The sequence below is a fragment of the Rhynchophorus ferrugineus genome, unplaced genomic scaffold (assembly GCF_030347505.1).
Source record: "Rhynchophorus ferrugineus isolate W39M unplaced genomic scaffold, kcgeb_rfMv2 rfM4, whole genome shotgun sequence".
Classification (NCBI taxonomy): domain Eukaryota; kingdom Metazoa; phylum Arthropoda; class Insecta; order Coleoptera; family Curculionidae; genus Rhynchophorus; species Rhynchophorus ferrugineus.
Window position 1 is genome coordinate 34,594,722 of NW_027472583.1, and position 21,963 is coordinate 34,616,684.

General features: G+C 30.8%; 1 protein-coding gene across 4 annotated transcripts in view; it reads right to left on the reverse strand.

Moving 5' to 3' along the window:
- The window catches only part of LOC143195139 (organic cation transporter protein), a 118,021-nt gene that overhangs the window by 29,583 nt on the left and 66,475 nt on the right, over positions 1–21,963 (reverse strand). The window contains exon 1 of one of the 4 annotated variants that reach the window (XM_076402051.1): positions 16,070–16,295. The exons of 2 other annotated variants lie outside the window; for them this stretch is intronic. Coding sequence is in view for 1 of the 2 variants with exons in the window: in XM_076402047.1 (XP_076258162.1) it covers positions 14,191–14,251 (61 nt within the window). In the remaining variant the exon portion in view is untranslated. Of the gene's footprint in view, positions 1–14,190; positions 14,504–16,069; positions 16,296–21,963 lie in introns of those variants that run through there. One more of the 4 variants, XM_076402047.1, reaches the window with a different exon arrangement.

Genomic DNA, 21,963 nt, shown 5'->3' on the forward strand with positions numbered 1-21,963 from the left:
CAGACAATCTAAGATTTTTAATTTAAAATCTTATCTAGAATATTAAATGATTTAATTGATACCATGTCTGATAGTTTAATTGAAGCTGTTAAAAACAATACTAAATGGACGAGATATTAATAAATATGGTAATAAATAAATATGTAAAATTGCTTGTTGGTTTCTAATAATTCATTTTTAATTAATAGATTTTTAAATACTATATACTTTTTAATTGTTTCTATTTGATGTATTGGAGTGTTAGGTTCAGTAAAGTTGTTAAGGTTTGTATGAGGCTTGTTCTATAGGTCTTTAGACAAAGTCAGGGAAAGAACTTATTATATTACTTTATATAATATTCTGAGGTATCCTCTCATTTCTAGATCATTTATATATAAATCTTTGAATATTTTTGGATGATTAACTATTCGTTCGATGTGAACTATTGTTCGTTCAGCACTTTTTTATGTTCGAATACTATTACTTTCTTCGTACAAAATTAGAAATATTGTACTTTCAGCTCTGACTGTGGTTTCCATTCTTTTTCTCACTTATGGATTCATCACGAGGTTTTTTATTTTTCGACTGTTTAAATAAAGTTTTTATTTAATTATTTGAATTGATTTATGTAGAAAGCAACAAATAAGCTTAATAACATAACTCACATCTAAAAAATAATTAAAATGGTTGGGTTAGAAACAATACAATACATTTAATCCTTTCCATCTATGGTGTTATAGCTATAGCTAGATAGCAGATAAAGAAAATATTAGTTACTTATTAACTGAAAATAAACTTCTTAAATTTATCATTATAAATGGATATACCACAGAAAAACTTATTATCAAGGAAGTTACACAAATAATAATGAGGGAATTAACCGTAAAAAGCTCCTGGAAATGATCTAATAACTGGATTAAATTTGTAAGAAAAATAAGACAAGGATACGAATTAATACGATTAATATTAATCTAATATTTAAAAAAAATGTAAAATCATAAATAAATATGATCCGAGCATTTAGAAAGTGGTTATTTTAATTTTCAACAAGTTCCACAATTTTCAGTTTACTACCTATAGTCTTCAAACTTTTGAAAGAGAGTACATTAAGAGGTTTTATATTATAATTACAAATTAGAAATAATTTTTTAAAATCTCCTTTTTACCAACGAGGGTTTATTTGGACTGGACCTACAGTTTAACGTGGGCTCCGAACCACGGTCCTCGGCACCGACTGGCCAGTGAACAACTTAGAAACCATCTCAGAAGACATCCGCTCTTACTTAGCCTGGTTAAAAAGTTGTTGTCTATAAAGATATTTACAATTACAATCACAAACATAAAGTACATCCATGTCCCAGCGGGATTCGAACTGCAACAGTAGGAGGGCTGTCCTATCGCCTTGACCACTGCGCCAACGATGCCGGCAAATTAGAAATATTATTTCAGAAAATTTTGGTTACGTAATAAGTACGAGACTATTAAACAAATACATAGACTGGTAACCAATAAAGATCTAATGCTAAAAGGTATTGGTTGACTGCGTTACTGAATATATCTCAGTGGTATATTTTATGCCCATCAGTAAATATCAATAAAGTTTTAATCCCTTTCAGTGTATTCAAAATTTCAGGTATTCAAAACTCAAAGTTTCTTTATGATGAATATAACTGGGATATGGAAACTGTTTTGATTCATGACATTTCTTGAATTATATAAGAACTTATTGAACGACCCATGTATCTCAAAACCTGATATTGTTGATATTGATTGTTGATTTATGATTAAATTTCAGCGAGTCTTATTGGTTTTGAGCTTTTATTTGTCTTAATCTTGAATATTGTAAATAAGATACTGAGTTTTAAGGATGTTAAATTTAAAAATTGTTTATGATTGATAACAAAATAAACACTGTTATTTTTTCGAAAATTGTCATAGATTTTAATAATTTTTTATGTCATATCAACTGGGAATTGAAAAAACAACAGGATTAATTGGTGTTATTTCAGATTAGTTATATTATAGTGGTTTTAATACAAGTTTTTCTGGGGTCTTTTAATTGGTATGAAACAAATTGTCATTTCTTGGAAGATAACGTAATATAAAATAATCATTGGTATCACAATTTCAGTAGATTTTAGTTTATTATTACTAACATTTATTATTTATATATTTAGACATGTTATTTTGATAAAATGTTTGACATTTATATTTGAATACTACATATAAAATCCGATTCCAATAATGGAATATACGAGATATTATTTTAATTAGATGTATTATATAGAATACCCATTATTTTTTAATAATCTAGGCGTGTATAATATCACTTATTGAACAATTTTTAATCAGTTTTTATCTTTAGTATTATCACTTAGATATTATTAAATGATAAAAAATACACTTTAAACTGTTTTTATTTAGATGAATGAATTGGTGAATTGATTTTTATTTTAATGAAAGTAGTATAGACTTATAGCATACTCTGATTCCAAAACAAGGTACGGTGAGGTATTGTTTGTGCTCCATGGTATGTGGATTTGAATATAGAAACTGCCGATAACGTTATCAAAGACTATGCACAAATACATATCCAGTTTCTAGATAGTCATCAAACCTAGTTCAGTGAATCAATTAGTAATACTCGTAACTAAAATTAAAATAACATTAAAACAAATGACATATTATAGATGTTATGTCCAAAGTGTCTCTAGTAGAATAAGTGTTTTGTAATTTTAAAACCGTAGCAAATTAGAATAAAAACTAAAAGCTTATTGAGTTTATTTAATATAATACATTGCTATAATAAGTAATAAAAGATACTATTTAGGTAATACAAAGTTGGAGTTGTTTAATTACATTTAATAACTTTTTGAAAACAATTGTTAACTTTTTCATTGATAATATTACTAAATGATTAACTAATAACGACTTTAATACAAAGTTTTCTCGAGTTTGTTGGTTTTATTTAAATAGAATGGTTATATTACTAGGTCATCTATTTCTTAAAGGAAAATTAATTAATTATTATGGGAATTTGGGTTTACCCCGTATGTTAACAAGTCTGTCTTCTCATTAAAAATTATTTTTGGTTTATTTCTTTTTACTTCTCTGTTTTAACTCTGTTTGTGTATGTAATCTGTGCGATAATGTACTTTTCCTCAAGAAGTAATAATCCAGATTATAACAGTTAAATATTAAGGATAATGGTTTTTGATAATCGAATATAAAATGGATGTTTCTTTAAAATATATAGCTTATAATTTTTACAATCTCAAAATTGAAAACAAAAATCTTAAGGTTGTCATCATAGAAAAAATTGTCATACGTCTCAATGACATTTTAGATCAGAACAAGTCAAAAATTTTGGGAAGTTGACTCATTGATTTAGGTTGTGGCGACCTTGAGGCATGTCGAATTTTACACCATTGAATAACTGTATACAAAATACTCAGAAATATAATCCCAGATATTGGATACGGGTGGGGTGCAAGCAGCTCCAAGTATGAAACGATAACGATTATCTGGCAACCCCGATAGGTTTATCTGGCATGTTATTGAAGGGTACTTTCATCATTCAGTAAACGACCATAGTTCAGTTCAGACGTGCCACCATCGACTGCCCAGGCCCCGTCACCAGGTAACACCGCTGCCAGCCTTTTTTTATCACTTGTATTTTCACATTTTTATATTACTTCAATAAATAACAATCATATATATATATATATATATATATATATATATATATATATATATATATATTGTGTATATGAACTAATGTGAGGGAAGACCGGAAGTCGTTCAGTGCAAAAGCTGTTAAGTTTGCTTTTTAAGCACTAACCATATCATATGAGAAGTCGTAAGAATATTGCATATTACATTCTTATATGGTGTTAGAGAGTTCAGCTCAAACGCGCAAGTTGTGGGTTCTTTTTGTTGTTTTAGTTTGGTTATAACGTTTGTCAAATCACCTAGGTTAGGTAGCGGGTCCGGAAACGTTATTCGAGTAAATTGAGCAAATATCTAATATTAAAAAGAGAAAAATAATTATTTCATTATAATATTTCAGCTCCAACTAGTGCTCTGAATCTTTTATGCGTTATTTTTATTGGGCCGATGTGAATTAACAAACTTCGAAAGCAACTTGTAAAGTATCTGCTAAAGTATCTGCCATAATAAGGCGCAACGTCATTTTGGAGATTCGTAGATATTTTTATGTTCTCTGGAACAAGTGTCGATTTTCAAACATCAAAGACTAGTATTCTTTGTATGATCGCATTTAAATTATAGAGGTATAATTATAATACTGTTTTCTTGCTTTTGTTAATTTTATTTAAATGGAATCGTTATAATTCACTAGTCATCCAGTTCTGCGAAGATCATTTAATATATTACTGGAATTTAGGATTACCCATTGCGTTAGCGAGCCTGTTTTCTTCGCTGATGTTTTTTCGAAAGTCGTTTATGATTTTAAGACAGGCTTTTATACCATTTCGTTTTCAATTCGTGAGGTTCAATACACCGATTCCTGTATTCAACGCTGGAAGGTCATAACGACGGTATTCTTTCGCCGAGCAAGGTTTTGCGTTTAACAATTAACCGAATGTATAAACATCAAGGTAGCGGCGGCATTTTTCCGTATTCAAGTGCTGCTGTACGTTCACAAATATTAGCTAATAGTAAATAATCATAAAATCTAGTCAGTTCCCATCATCACAGGTGACGTTGTTAGTTTCTGACTATTATTATGATTAAGTTGAAACAAATATATTTGTTACGTGCCAAGAATATAATATAAAATTTTAGTAAATCATTTCAAAAACCATTTTTGTCAATATATTAATAGCTTTTCATTATAATAAATATTGGGCTATAAAAATGCATAGTAGCTTTTCTAGTAAATTGTTCACACTGACAGTTAATATTCTCTTCGTTTCATATGATATATAAGTTGCTTGTATTCTGATCTCTATTTTCTGATATTTTTTTAATTTAAAAAGCCATTTATATTGAAAAAAACATAATAAATATTTTCCATCATTTTCTAAATAATAAATACATATGGGCCTATAAATTAATTTTAAAGGAATTTTGTAATTTGAAGCTTTATTGTGAAAAATTGGTACAATGCATTTTATTGGAAGTTCATCAATAGCCACGTTTTCCTGTCTTTCAGACAATTTATGGATTTCATCTCGAAAGAGATGATCCCCACTGATGGTTTCGTTAGGCTTTAGCAGCTCATTAGCAAAGTGGCATACTAACACCAAGCCGTTTGGTGGGACCTACTTCGAATACAGAACATTAGCTTCGTACCATCGATATTCGGCTTTGCCTTTATTGTTGATGCATGACCAGGTGGTCACCATGCTTTTTTTCGCTCTGGATTATCGTAAAGTATCCACTTTTTATCATCAGTACTAATAAAATGCAAACAAACTTTTCAGATTTTATTGTTGAGTAGCATTTCACACATTACAAAATATTTTTAAATGTCACTTGGCTTCAATTCATACAGCACAGAATATCCAAGCTTTTGGACCATTCCCATTTTCTTCAGGCAATTGAAAATAGTCTCTTGTGTTACTCCTAACAGTTATTTATATTATTTTTTCATTTTACACGGATCATCATCGAGTAATCCTCTAAAATTGTCGTCTCCAAATTTTTTTGGCTATCTAAAACGCTCTATGCCTTCGATGTTGAAATTAGCACTATTAAAACGTTGTAGCCCGTATTCACATGTTGAAATCGATGGAGCCGAATCGAATGTTTGCCATAAGCTTCACACGGCATTCGATGATACCTTTTTCAGCCGCCTTTTTCTTCAAATTGAAGTAAAAAAATAAATCTTTCCGCAGATACGATTTAGTCTTTACAAATTTAGACATTTTTAATATACTGAAAAAAATTGTTCACACTTCGACGAAATAACATATATTCAATAGTGATAAATGTACCGATTTGATGCGATTTAATAAATAGTAATACCATCAATTTTAACTCCATTAAAATTAATTTTTAAGCCAATATATTCCTATACCATGGCGAAAGAACGATGTTGGTTTCACGGCGCTTTCCATCGATCCATTTTCGTACCGAGGTAGCGACCTTGAGGCATGTCGAATTTTACATAGTGGAATAACGGTTTACAAAATACCCAGAAATATAATCCCAGATATTGAACACGGGCGGGGTGCCAGCAGCGCCAACTAGAACCCGATAACGAATAGCTGGCAACCCCGAGACGTTTATCCGGGATGTTATTGAAGGGTATTTCCATTCAGTCAGTACTCGACCATCGTTAGGTTTAGACGTGCCACCATCGACTGCCCAAGCCTCATCTCCAGGTAACACCGCTGCCATCCGTTTTATCTATATTGTATTTTCCACATTTTTATATTACTTTAACAAATAACGGTCACATAATGTAAACACCGTTGTTTCCCTAAACCCTAAGCCGATATTGTAGATCTTTTTTAAACATTGCGGTTTTCGAATTGTTCAATTAGAATCAGTAGGCTTTTATCAGCATGTAATATACTAGACCTTGCTGATCCCACGATATCTGCGATAATACTTTATAACCATGAAAATTGCTCCTCAGTGTCATTGTGTATGGTCCTCCTAGACGAACCAATGACCTTTGCGCGTGGAAAAGTCATAGTGGCCCCATATTTCATCGTTATTCACAAAACGACACAGAAGGTATAGAACCTTTAAGTCGGCCACAAAAATGTTAATATAAAGAATCGGATGCCAGATACAAGAAAATGTTACGGTATCAAAAATGTGGTTAGCAGCTAACTTGAAGACGTTTAAAAGATATTGAAATGATACAATAACAAGTAAATTAGGTGCAAAATTGATTGAAACCGTTGAATGTTCGAAATGTTGCTTAAGTGCAAAGAAATTGTTTTTGTGGTGAAAATTGAATATTCACACTAAAATTAATTCTGTATCTATTTGGTAAAGATAATGATGTTTTGTTATGAGCTGATAAATTCGAACGAAACCATTAATACGGATAGCAGACCACTTCCTAAATCTCATTAAACTGGTGCATTGAACATTGGTTACAAAAGGGCTAGATTGTGCAACCATATGAGACATTTTTTCCATTAAATGAAGAGAATAGAAGATGAAAACTACCACCTCGGTCATCTTAAAGTTCAGGTCTAACCCCTTCCGATTACTATTTATATGTATCAAATGCATTAAACCATTACTAGAATTAACTTTACATGAAGGAACCAACAACTGGCTCTCTGCCTATTTTTCATGGATACCGTCACTCTTGCATATATAAAGTTGATCATGTAATAAATTTTTAAACTAATTAATAATCTATATGATAATCCTTTGTAAGCAAAATTAAGTCATGTTCAGACCACATGAGGGATAGTGAAATTTATCCATTCATGTTGTTTAAATACAGTTTTGTTTTCAGTAATAAAATAGTGATGATATTTTCATAGATCCAATAGTGTGGTGTAAAATTAACAAAATAAACTATTTGGTCGACACCTGAGTCTATGTACATATAATAAAATACTTCTGTCTATACAATTTCTCTATTGTTGACTTATTCTCCACTGTAACTGTTGTTTGCTTATGGCACATAAATCCCGTCATGTGATTATATACAAACCAAATACTCTATAATAAAATACCATTGAATAATATTAGTGTAAAGAAAACCAAATGAAAATATTGAAAGGACTTACCCTTTCTATAATAGTAATTCTGCAGGAATCCTATAGACAGTGAAACTTTTGGATGTATATTAGTGAAAATCTACTGAATAGCCATTTATATATTAATTATCAAGAGATTTAGGAAATAGTTAGGATCTATATATATTTTTATACTTCGTCTTTCGAATCAATCCGAAAATTGATTTATTTCATAAAAATGTAACAGATGTCAGATGATGCCTGACTGGACAGACGCCTGAGTTTTGTTATAAGTTCACTTTTGTTGTATATATATTTATGTGCTCCCTGTTAAACCGACTACGTCAATTGTGTACCGATTTATTGTACCAAATTGTTTTTTTATTCGAACAAGTGCACTTTCAAGGTGCTCGCATTGGAATCAAGCAAGAATCTGATGGTGGAATCCGAGAAAAACCCTCAAATTTCAAAGGCACGTACAATGTTTTCACATATTTGTTTTAATCTAAACCAATGAGCTATTTGTATATAATGTTATTGCTGAGTTGATGTGACGGAAGACACAACCCCTCAACGGTTAGGAGTTAGAGGATAACAGGTCAATTGAAAAGTCCTCGGCCTACCATAGTAAAATATATTTTTTTGGCAAAATTAGTTCTTTTTATTCAACATAATTCCCTTCAAAGGTAATATACTGATTATAGCGACCCTCCAACTTTTCGATACCATTTTTGTAGTACGACTTGTCTTTTGCTTCAAAATAGGCCTCAGTCTCGGCGGCAAGATCTGGAGAATACGGTGCTGCATGCCTGATCCATGCGCATCCCAAAATACAGACGCCATAACCTTGCCATCAGACTGGAGCGGGTTCTTCGTGTGAAGTCCACTCGGATGACTGCTGAGTCGAGACTTCGGAGTGAAATGATGGAGCCATGTTTCATCCATTGTCACATATCGACGCAAACACTTGGGTTTATTAGGCTTGGATCATCTTCAAATACTGCTCCGAATCATCAACTCGCCGTTGATTTTGGTCAAAAGTGAGCTTGCACCCACTTTGCCCAGAGCTTTCTCATACTCAAATATTCCTGAATGATATGATGTACACGTTCAGTTGATATCTTTAAAGTGTCTGCTATTTCAATCAATTTCAATTTACGGTCAATCAAAATCATTTTATGGATTTTTTAAAATGTTTTCGTCGGTAATAATCTCTTTTGGGCGTCTACTGCCTTCACCGTCTTCGGTGCTCATTTTACCACATCTAAACTTAGCATACCAATCCTTGATAGTTGAATTTCCTGGGACAGTGTCCGGAAACTCGGCATAAAGCCAAGTTTTTGCTTCAACTGTATTTTTTCCCTTCAAAAAGCAATACTTTAACACGCGAAATTCCTTTTTATCCTTTTTTTTCACAATAATAAAAGTTGCTTCACTCAAACTGCTATAATACACAAACTAATGATCCGACAGCTGTCAAATTTATATACGCATCTTTTGAGGGTTAGGGCTAACTAAAAAATATATGGATTTAATTATAGTAGCGCCATATATGTGTCAGGTCGGGGACTTTTCAATTGACCTGTTACTTCTTTAAATATTAAAGGTACGTACAGGCAACTAATTGCATACTTTGAAATTATTCAGGTAAGCTGATGATGAAAGAAGGGACCGGGTCGCTATACTGTTCAAGGGTTTTGAGGAGTTTTTAGTAAGGGTTTGCTTATGAAAGTCGTTCAGTGTAAAAGACGTTCAGTTTGCTTTATAAGCACTAACCACATCATACGAGAAGCCGTAGAAATATTGCAGCCAACTGGCAACGGTGCCGATCCCAAACAATATAAAAATAATAATGTAATTCTGTATCATATACACAAAATTAAGTTACGAACAAAACAAATCTAATTTGTTGGGCGTACCGATTTCAAAGTGATCAGTTGGTAGTAGTTAAAATGCTATTGTAAATAGATAAATAAGCTTAGGTAGGTATTAAGCTAGATTGTGTGTATATATTAGAATATAAAATACGCATAGAAGATTACGAGAGATTAAATAAGTTTTTTGTTTAATTTTATTTGATTATTACAACAATTATTACTTATATATTTTATTTGAAAACTTTTTTTGTATTAAAAATCTACGCTTAATAATTTTTTACTTTTTGTCAAGTCGGTTCAATTTTCTTTTTAAATATTTTTTCTAAATTCTTTTAATGTATATCTATTGCAACGAATACCTATGTTCTAAGACCACTTTCTCTACTTTGAGTTTCCAATTGCTTATTCTTGAATTTTTTAGTTAAACACGGCGCTAGTAAATATGAACGATATCAAAGTCATCATTACAGAGTTGATGTTAATATCCAAACAATTCTAGTGATGGGTTTATAGTGAATTTTTAGATGGAATAGACAACTTAACTTGGACTAAATATCTTTTTAGATAAATACTGATGAGTTAGCTCATACTTAGACATATTAGGGGTTTTGAAAAATAGATTATCAATACATACTAAATAAACCATTTTAAAAGTTTAGTTTTGATACATGTAGTTATTAAATAAGTGATGTTATATGCCATAAATATTGTAAATTTCATAAAAATTATAGTCCTAGTAATTGTTTAAGACTTGTTACCAGGAAATAGTATCTTAATGTAGAGTAGTTGACGATATATAACCATAAATTCTCGTTTGAAGTATTTTTTTTTGTTTAGAGTTAGTAACAATGGTAAATTATATCAGTTAATAATATATTTTCATTGTTGAAAAATATTCAGAAAATTGTAAAGGTTTGGTTTGTCATAGTTGGGTAAAAACTATATAAATTTATAGTAGTTGTATTAAATTTAAATATATATATATATATGAATATCTCTATGAATTGAGATAGATTCATTGAAATATAACACATGACCTCTTTTGAATAATTGAAGTCGGTCAAGGTTGAAACATAATGACTCTTGACACCATTAATTATATAAAAAATATTCTGTTAATTTACTATAATAGAGGTATTGTGTATTTTCAAAATCTTTTCAAAGAACCAGATAATCATTATGAATATTATCAACAATATATTCATAACAAATCTGACAATTACATTATGATAACGTAAAAAAAGGTGGAAGTCCTTTTGTTACCGTAATAATTTTATCTATAATAAATCTGTGGTATGGACGAAATCTGTAATTATTAATAACAATTACGCCACTATGTAAATATCCTATAAATTAACTCACATCTGTTTTCACAAGCTAAAATCTGTGCATTAGAAAATCATGTGATGGCGTGAATCGAGAGTTTAAAAACAATCGTCCAACTTTTATGTTTTAATGTACGTTTTAAGAAAATAACTATATACGAAATACCGTATTTTAACGCTCAACAATTTTAGTAGCTGTATTACATAGTTCTATTATTACAAGAATCTAATTATTCGACTAGTGGCATTTCATGAGTTTCACTGATTTAAGTGAATAAATAATCATAATTTAAGAACTAAATCGCGAAAATTTCTAAGGGTGATTCTATTACGGCTTGGAAATCAATAAAAAGTCTGTGATATAATTTTGGGTTCCTTTTGTAAATAGATAAATATAAAAAATATAATGTGATAAAATACTGTTCTTTTAAATGATCCAAGTTTAACGATGTACTGTATAACTTCGAATTACTGAGGCAGGATTTAATGTGTATGTTCTCGATAGTTAAAATTGAGTAATAACTACTATTTTAAATGATATTGCACATTTTGTACAAAATTTGGAAAACATTAACTTTTTATCTATTACTGGAAAGTTCTACTGCAATTATACTGACCAGACATCTGGCCTTTTTATGTAGCACTTTCATTTTCATGAAGATATTTAAAGATGAGTCTACTTTTGCAGAGTCTCAATATTAATATATTGAATGTAAAAAAACAATCAGAATAATAATATTATAGTATTTTTAAGGAAATTCAGAAAATGTTTTATTAAAATTATGTTGGATTTGATAAATCTGGTTTTAACTTTGTTCTAGATAACCATTCACAATTTATATATTATAATAATAACTTTAATGTCTTTTAATATAAATGACGCCGCCTTCTAGTTAACCTAGAAGTTATAATAGGTTTGGCTTAAAAGTTACTAATCTGTTTTAAGGAAAAAGGTGTACAAAAGTAGGAAAGGGTTATGTATCACTCTTGAAGAGGATAATTCACGTAGATAACGTCACACTTTATGATTGAAATTATTTATGATTAAGTGGCATATCAAATAATTTTATAAAGTGACAATTGACAATTCAAATATTGATTGAAATTGCGATATATATGGGCTAAATATATTTGTAATGGCTTTATCTTGATGTCATATAATATTAAATATAAAGTAAATTAAATATAACTCTTATTTTAAAATGTTAATCATATACTAGAACTATGAGTTAATTTTATAGGACGTAAAAAAAGATTTTTAAATAGACGTTTATGTTTATAGCATAAGCATAAACACTTCATAAACTCTATTGTGATTTAAATAGAAATATATATTAAGTTAGTTCTTTTTCAAAATTTGACTCAATTTTATTGTTTAACTCGAAACAAACCTTGTAAAATATCAGTGAATGAAAAAAATGCTTAAGGATTTGTTTGAATGTTTTAAAAGTAGTTGATAACAAACAGACAATACAGAGACAATATAGAGATAGAACAGAACAATCGTGAGAGATTACTTACGATGACAATTATAATTGTCGTCTAGAGAAGGATAATAAATTATTATACAGTCAAAAACATAAAAAACTTATTTTCTATTATTCTTTTTTTTTCGCTTGCCGGATTGATTTACCATATATTCCTTTTTACGATTACTTTTTACTTGTTCCATTTGGTAATACGTAGTTTAAGCTCTTTGATAATCTTAAAATATATATTCGTGATAATCGATTGATATTTCTTAGCAAAATAGTACCATAGATATTTAGTTAAAATAGATCTTCATTTAATTCCAAGATAACTGCGGAGAATAAACATCCCTGAGTAAACTTACGTATCTAACGTATGGATGATATTACCAAATTCAATTAACCGTATTCAATGGAGCAAGGAGACTTCTAACAAGACGTAACAGCATTTTCCAATCGAAAACAATGCTTAGAGGTGATATGCTTTAACCGGGGTTGCACAGACCGAATTGATGCTGAAAACTTCTTCGGCAGTTCCAGAAAATATATTAACTTCATGAAATAATTCATACCAATTATAAAGTTGTGTAAGTGTAAGTGTGTAAGAAAACGACAGCCTAATTAAACGAATTGCGTTTCAAGTTGCTTTACTGCCCACGTGATCTCAACCTCATCACTGCTTGGTATTTACAGATCTCAAAAATATTCATCATGCAAAGCCGCTTGGCTCTGAAATCCATTTTGAAAGCACGGTAAATATTTTATTATTTTGGCTGCATATTTGGATCAATTCCATGTTGAAATGATTAAATGAAATAAAAACTGTGTTCAGTATAGAGCCAAAGAAGTATCCGCAAGCCATCATTTTGTTTCCATTGATCATATTTCCAATTCAAAAGTTCGCTTACTTTAGAAATTAAAATTCATGGATTGTCTTTTTATATCAGTAGTAAAGAAAAATTATTATTTTTCTGACATTCCATATTTTAATATTGCAGTTAAGGTTCATTCAACATCGACGATATATAGAAAAGAAAGAAAATAAACGTTTGCACACTGTTACTTTCTTCGTTTTCTGTTAATTTATTTCCACACCTATATCCGCATAACTATGAGTTTTTGAAAGATTTTGTACAGAACGAATACTTAATAAAAATCCTTGTTTCGATGATACATTTTCAGAAATATCAACATTCTATTGATATATCGCGTGTACTATATATATAATATAAACTTTAGAGTACGAAGCATATAATTATTAACATTTAAGTTACATATGCAGCTAGATATTGATCAATCTTATTGCAAATCAAGGCACGCATTCCAAACTAAAATAACGAATAAAATTTAATGAGATTAAAATCAAAAAGCATATAAATCATCATATATACAATATGGTATATGTCCCATTCCAATTAATTTTTAATATAAAAAGCAAGTATTCCCATTAAGAATGAAATTGTTATAAATAATTGAACGGCCATTCAATTTCTACATACTACATCATAAAACTCGTATGAGATTAATTATATCTCTAAAATTTGATAATACTTTATATTTATCTAATTATTGATGTGTTTTAAAGATTTTGATGTAATTCAAAATATTAGTTCATACGATTTTTACTATATCGTTCACATCTAATCTTATTTTATGATATACCAATAACATTGTAAAGATAAAAATTGGCAAGAAAATTATTTCTATAGAAAATATTTAATTTTTAATTGAAACAAAAATTCTGTAAAATATATTTTGGTGTTTGTTACAGACATTTGTTAAATGTTAATCAAAGCTTATATTTTTAGTCAGTATTTCATCATAATTTTAAGGTTTTGGTGTAACTATTGTTTAGTAAACTTACGAAGCAAACGGTCTTGTACTGTATCTTCATCTTCTTCGTCGTCTGTGTGTATATCGTTCATTTTTGTTAGTTAAACTCACTGAAGACTCAACTGATAATAACGAAAACAGGCACTAGTTGGATCCGATGTCTCCCCCGATGTAGGGGATCATTTTAACGTTCACCGTAATGAGGACCGATGATTTTTGTTGTTGTTATCATTTGAATACAGTCGGGTCAGTGATGGTCAAAGAGTTCCAGGCTCCACTAGAGCGCGCGCACCTTATGGGGACTATCAAAAACCGCTCGCTAAGTTAGATGTAAACTAAACACTGTTAGAACTATATTGGTTTTATCACTCTCTCGGTGTTCTCTACCGGGGATTATTAAATACTACTGGATTATTTTAAATAGATATTTAATTGAATTAATTTAATTTCAACGCTCGCTTGATTAAAATATATGTTACTACGTTGTTGTTCGTTAGCATAGCATCTTATCTAAAATAGAAATATTTTGGCTCTCTTTTGTGGTATTAAAGGGATGAATATGATGGTAAGATGGATATGGTATTGAAAGGATGGAAAATATGGATCAAGGTATCTTCAGAAAATAAGTCTTCGTGAGTTACACAATCTCCGAGAATGGCAATGTTTGTGATTGTAATTGACTGCCATGGCATTCTAAACGAATTTAATAAAAGTAAAAGTGCTACTTAAATACGAACCAATTTATAGCATTTCTTTTGTTGCCGTTGTTTTGTGTATCTAGTAGAACAGGAAGTGGAAGAAGAACTTATTTTGAAGCTCCCGAAAACTGGCTAAATGATAACTGTAAATGCTGTCGTCTACAAATGAATAAATTGAGCAAATAGCCTGATCAGAATAGGTAAAAAGAGGATAAAAATCAGATATGTCATACTGTTATATTTATTGACAAGATTGGCTTATACTTGCAATAATAAGTTATCTGGCACATACCATATTCCCCAGACCTGACTTTATTAATCTGATCAGTTGTTGTTTTAGACAAATTGTTTTTTATCATAAATAATATTCAGTAGATTTTAAAAGATGATTGGATAGATAAATCTATTTTCTTGCCTATTGCATGGTACCTTTAAAGCTATTCCTCATTTGTCCCACTCTTCTGTTCACTTATCTAATTTATCATTTTGATTTACAATTATTTAAAGCTACTTTCACAGTTAAAGAAATTCGATTGTAATGAACCAAAATTAAACCGAAAAAATAACGAACCTTTAAGAAAACTTTGAAGAAAAAATATAGAGAAAATATTGGAGAAGTAGAAACACGAACTAATAACCCATATTATGCATGACATTTTGTGACATGAAAAAAGCTATCGTTATGGAAGTAAAAATGTAGTAACAAACATTCACCTACATGTTGCAAAATCCATGGAAATATACCTAATGTAATATAAAATAATATAAATGCTAAAATAAAAAACCTTAGGCTACCTACGACATTCACCAGATATTCTATATTACCTCCTTCCGGCTGATTCTCTCAATAAAGCTCAAAACTGATCTGTATATCCTATAGTATAGATGATTTATATTATAATTTATATTGGGTATTTATTTTATATTTTTTTTTATTTGAAGTTTAATTATGCTCAACGACTGTATATACAAAAAAGGGTATGATACCTTCTAAAAAGATTAATGCACAATGAATGAATAATACGTTTATACGACATAATTCAGCATATCTAGGAGTTAGATTGTGACTGTATACCTTTTGATGAATCATCCAAGCTAATCTTTCCTACATATCTATCAAAAATGGTTATTCGTTGAGCTTTTTCAAATTAACGATTTTCTGTAGTATTTTACAGTATATTCAATCATATTTACGATTTATTGAACACTTACCATGTTAATTGTCGTCCCTTTTATTAAAAAAAAACGTAAAAGCTACATGATTTTGATAAACTAATTTTCATATTTATCACATCATAAACATTATAAACTACACAAATATTTCTTGATGAACCATCGGTATCTAGAGAATCATTAAACACACATAATCTCGAAAACAACTCTGCACAAAACTAGTCATTCTTTGTAGCCTACTATAACATTTACCTTGATCTGGAATAATAATAAATAGATAATAAAACCTTTAGTATATATCTAATCTATAAGATAAAAGAAAAAATTATTATATTTTATACTAAAGGAATTGAAGCATTTTAGATTTTCTGGTCCTTCGAGGCATATGACGTATTTCTTTCGATTGTTTAAAGGTCATCTATTTACATAAAAACAAAGCTCGATTAGTGATTTATTCGTCTTTCAATGTTTTTTGATCTTGACTATCAGTAGGCCATCTAAATTAAATGTTATTCCGTATAATCAAATATGAATGATACAAATTTGAAAAAGGTCAACTCAGTGAAGATGCCGAACTCGTTTGCTATGACAACTATGGTATACGGTGTCCCAAAGGAAAGTTTATATATATATATATATATATATATATATATAGAGTGAGTCTTGACTGGACTTACTGTTTATCGTGGACTCTGAACCACGGTGCTCAGCATTAAGTCTACCGACTGGCGAGTGACCAATTTAAAAATTATCCCAGAGGACATCCGGTCTTAACCAGCTTGGTTAATGGAGTGACTGGGATCATTTTCCTTGTCAGATTTTAGACGCTTGCCTAGGACCATCACAAATATTAAACAATCACAAACATAAATTTATGACCATGCCCCCCTCTGTCCTGTCGCCTTTACCACTGCGGCAACCAAGCCGGCAAAGTTTATATTTGTTTGGCTTACTGCGAGAATTGGTAACCTAGATTTTTGAAAATTTTGGACACTTTATGCATGCCACGGATTTACCAAAAAAAGTGATTTGGCATGTAAAAGTTTCTGTAATGTTTGAATATTTCGTCCCATAAACGACGCGCAAAGCTATAAGCGGGAATCGATAAAATTTGGGTTATCCATGTCTTGAAGAACGTTATAAAACGTGGAGGGTGTTAATTAGTTTGGCCGTGACGTTCCAAAATTATCAATTCGAGAGGGTGGAAGTGATTGAGATCACTTTATACCATTGTATTTTATATAAAGAACTAAAGCGACAGCCGTACCAATTTAATGGATTCCAGAATTAATCCCACAGAATGTTAGTCACAAGCGCTTGGGGGCACCAGTCAAATGAGGTTTGGCCAGTTTTGACTTTTGATTATCCTTGGCTTGTACATTCTAAAGGTTTAAAGTTTATGAAGGAAGTTTACATTACAAATTGCTTTTATAGTCAACAATAAAACCAATTCATTAAATATAAGTTTTCTGTTGGACCGTTTTGAAGATCATGCATTCACAGGACTCTCGTTTAATTTTAAGTTTTTTTTTGTAAATTCAACAAATTGTGAAATTGTGAAATGTGTCCAGTATTGACCGTGGCTGATCATGAATGTGTACCATATAAGTAGATAATAGAAAAAGATAATAGAATAATGCATGTTATAATTTAATTGATTAATGTTTATTGATATGTATAGCAGAGATAGCATATGCATATGCTTGCATCCCATGAACAAGTGGAAGATTTATTACCTTTACATCTAAGATCTAAAATATTTATTATCTTGGAATATCATTATTAATGACTACTGTGTTGTAAGCAACGTATTTTCAAGATGTTTATAATATTCTATTTTTAATTGTTCAAAAAGTGTGTTAAAGGAGCCTTTAACACAGCGGAAGCTTTCAGAATAAATTACCCATCCACACGTGTATGTTATGTAATAATTTGGAACATTTATTTTCAAGTCATTTACTTTCGCCATTTTGTTTATCTCTCGCTTTCTTGTTTTTATTCACTATGATCTAGAGAGTGTCCCTTATGTTTTATTGAATTATTTAGAGTATATAGCTGCTAATTATAGAATTTAGTATTGGCTAAATCCACCAAAAGCTGTTGGAAACTTATGACAATGCTGCTTTTTCTTTCTATGATAAAGAGGAGGACCAAAAAAGTTTGAATGCAATGAATTGTAATACGTACTAGACGAAAACTTCTAGACACCTTAGCAGCTAATAAATTGGCCAATTCTAAACGAGTTCTTTTCAACTAAGCAATAAAGGCTTCAAAAGAGAACAGTTCTGGGCGTGTCGTGACCTCAAGATCAAGAAGTCAGGAGTTGGTCCAAGAAAGCCATACACATCAACGCCGAAGCAGAATGTTGATTTCTATAAAGCTATAATGGATATTCTATTAGAACTCGAATGAAAAACCTTCAGCATACTTACCAATTTTACCACCTTTTGATTACCACTTATTCAGATCAATGCAGCATAGCTTGGATACGGTTTCGAAATGCTGAAGACGTGCGATAATTAATCGACAATTCGATCGTTGCCAACCCAACATCATTGTTTTGACAGGTAAGTAAGATTATACGTCTCAATAAAAGACATTTTTATGCAAAAAAATGATCAGAATGCAAGACATGTAAGCACCTAATGTTTATTTTTACAGCAATTGACATATACGAATTTTAAGTATAGATTAATTTTATTGTTAAACGTTAAGCGTTACGGAAATTCTATATCTGAAAAATTATATATTACTGTAGTATGCCTAATTAAACTGAAGTCGTACAAATATTAATAATGATGAATTATCTAGTTGCTCTTAATCAGAAGTTGTACGTGGTACGGGCATGTTCAAACTACTTTCGTAGTGGATGACTTGTCTCGTGACGGTTCAAAATACAACAAAAAAGTTTTCTTTGATTGGTATGTGATTTCTTATGCTCCGGATTGAAAAGGGAACTATTTATTAACAAATATCGAAAAATATCCAATGTACTTTGTTCTTTGTACTTCGTACCTTTAGAAACGTTAAATTATCAATAGAGATAAAAGTAAAATAAAGAATAAGTGGTCTAAAATACAGATAAAAAGTTTTATTAAAATAATACACCGAGAAAACAATAATTAAATGAAATGAAAAAGCTTCGAGTTTCTTCTCCAATTATGGTGTTGTTCAGATCAAACTCCCAGAGGCTAAAATCTTTTTACAGGCCCCAAATAAAATTATCCAGGCCTCAGTGATAGGTATATATCTCAAATGAAGAAGTGATTGTCGAAATTCTAACCGTAGACAAATATTTCTATTAAAAAAACATTGAGAATGTGGAATAAACTTATTACGTCTGAACGAGAGCTTGTTGAAAACAGAAGGACCAGATGCTGTTGAGTGATATGTTGTTTTGATACTAAAAAATCACAACTTACTTATATTATATCATTAGCTATAGCAAGATTATTTTAGTTTAGAGGTCGTTTTTTTTTCTTATAAACAACAAAGATTAATTAATTATTTATTGTTCTTTTTATTAAATGACTTTTAGTAACTTGATGTATTATTGAATAGTACAAGTTATTGTTGCTGAGTAATTTTTGTGTATGATAGACGCAATAATTCCAATAATTAATATATATAACCTTGTATAAAATGAATTATAGTTGACTGTTCTTTTTTATTAGATGTTCACACAGTTAATCATATTTCATTTGGTTTTATTCATTGTATCAGTTAGAATCTTAAGGTTTCATATTAGATTACTAAATGATATTAGTTAAAACAATTTAGTAAACCGAGTAAAGTAAAACCACCTGTTTAGATTAAAAAAAAACGTATCAAACCATATAGACGTTTAATCGTTTAAAAAATTTTTATAGATACTTTGCTCTTAGCCCTATTAGCCTTATTTATACTTGAACTATATAAGCCCAATGCCCCAGTTTTATGATAATGTGGTGCATTATTGGACAAGAAAATATTTGTTACTTACAACATTATGCATTACTGGAGAATTTCGATTTTAAATCATCAATTCAAATATTCCTTGTGATTCGATACTCTCCCTTCTTGGGCAAAAACAAATGGCCCTCGATTCTCACCTGATAAATCGAATAGCGTGCACTACTGCAGGATAAGGAATTGTCCCCGAATGACATAAACAATAAACCTGAGGAAAAAATTCATGGGAATTATATTCAACTCACGTCTCAGCTGGCTTCCACACATCAAAAATACAAAAAAACAGATGCCTGACTGATATTAGCCTAATTCGATTCCTCGCCAACTTTCACTGGGGTGCTCATAGAACCACTCGTACTCGACGTTGAGTAAGCTGGACTATGGTTGCCAGTGTTTCATTTCTGCGGCTCCCTCATTATATAAAGAAACTAAATCCAATCCAGAAGACAGTACTAAGGATTGCTCTAGGAGCATACCATACAAGTCCAATTGACAGTCTACTCTGTGAGGCGGAGATTTCTTCCTTAGACTCTAGACTAAAACTTTTGTTACTAAGGTACGCAGGCTCAGTAAAATTCAAGCCCGGGCAATCTCAGTATGGGCATTTTTCCCTATTAACCGCAGTATTAAAATAAAAGAGCAAACATACAATGAATCTGGCTATTGCTTCCAGAAAATCTGCAATCGCTTGTCATTGCAAATACCTACCATCTGGAAATTCACGAATAAAATAACTCCTTGGCAGAACGTACCTATTGCCATTGATCTCTAAATGAGATTTCTTCCTAAGGATTCTCTTAACTGTTATAGTACGCGCTCCCTTTTCAAACATTTGATCTTGGAAAAATATCTTAAACATCATTAGATTTACACTGACAGATCTAAAAACGATGAATACCGGAACTGCATATACATCAACATTGAACGAAGAACATAACAAATTGTCTTCTTTGGCGAATGTTTTTACTGGTGAATTGCTGGCCATATACAAGGCTCTTAAATGCGTTCAAGACAGTCCAGATATGATCTCGGTGGTAATCATCACTGACTCTATGAGCTCTCTTGAGAGCTTAAAATCGGCACAGGCTCATCAATCTACTGGGAAATAATTTAAATAATTTGCTAATTTGCTGGGAAAAGGGAAGGATCACTTTTGGAAAACAATCTGTACTGGAGAAGGGATCTGAATACATATCATACCGCACTTTATAAAATCAGGATCAACTAAACTGGAACTTAATAATCAATAACATATTGTGCCAGATAAAAGAGGAGTTTTACTCACAGTTTCAACTTTTGTAACTTTAGCAGGCGTAAATTGGGTATTTTATTCAGACTCACAATAGGCCATTGTCAGCTGACCCACGAGTTTCTACTCAAAGGATCTGATCTCAAGTCTGTCCATCTGTTATATATGTAGATCCCCGCTGAGCATCAACACATCCTAGTTGAATGCCAAGGGCAGGCCCTCCAAAGACGACTATCTGACCTGAAGGGATCCATGAAACAACTTGTACAATTGAAGAACCTTGAATAACTGATAAGCTATCAAAATATATAATAGATTATGAATACTCCTGCTGTTAACTTATGACTTTTAAACTATTCACTCCATATTATTCTCATACTTATGTTAAATTAACTATAAGCTCTTTTAGTTTTGTTCTTTGTAATGTTTACTCTTTAATATATATATAGTGCATAGGTCTTAAATAGTCCACGAGACTGATGGCTGATAAATAAATCTAATCTAAAATATTCTTTGTAAGCGTAATGTTTTAGAATCTCCTTTTGAACTAGGATTTATATGAACTGGATTTACTCTCTAACGTGGACTCTGAACAACCTTCTTCGATCAAGCCTATTAACTAGTGAGCGACCAACCTAGAGACCATCTCAGAGAACATCCTGGTTGCACAACCTGGTTGGGATTATTCTGCATGTTGAATTTTACAGCCCTGTCTATCGATAATCATAATTAT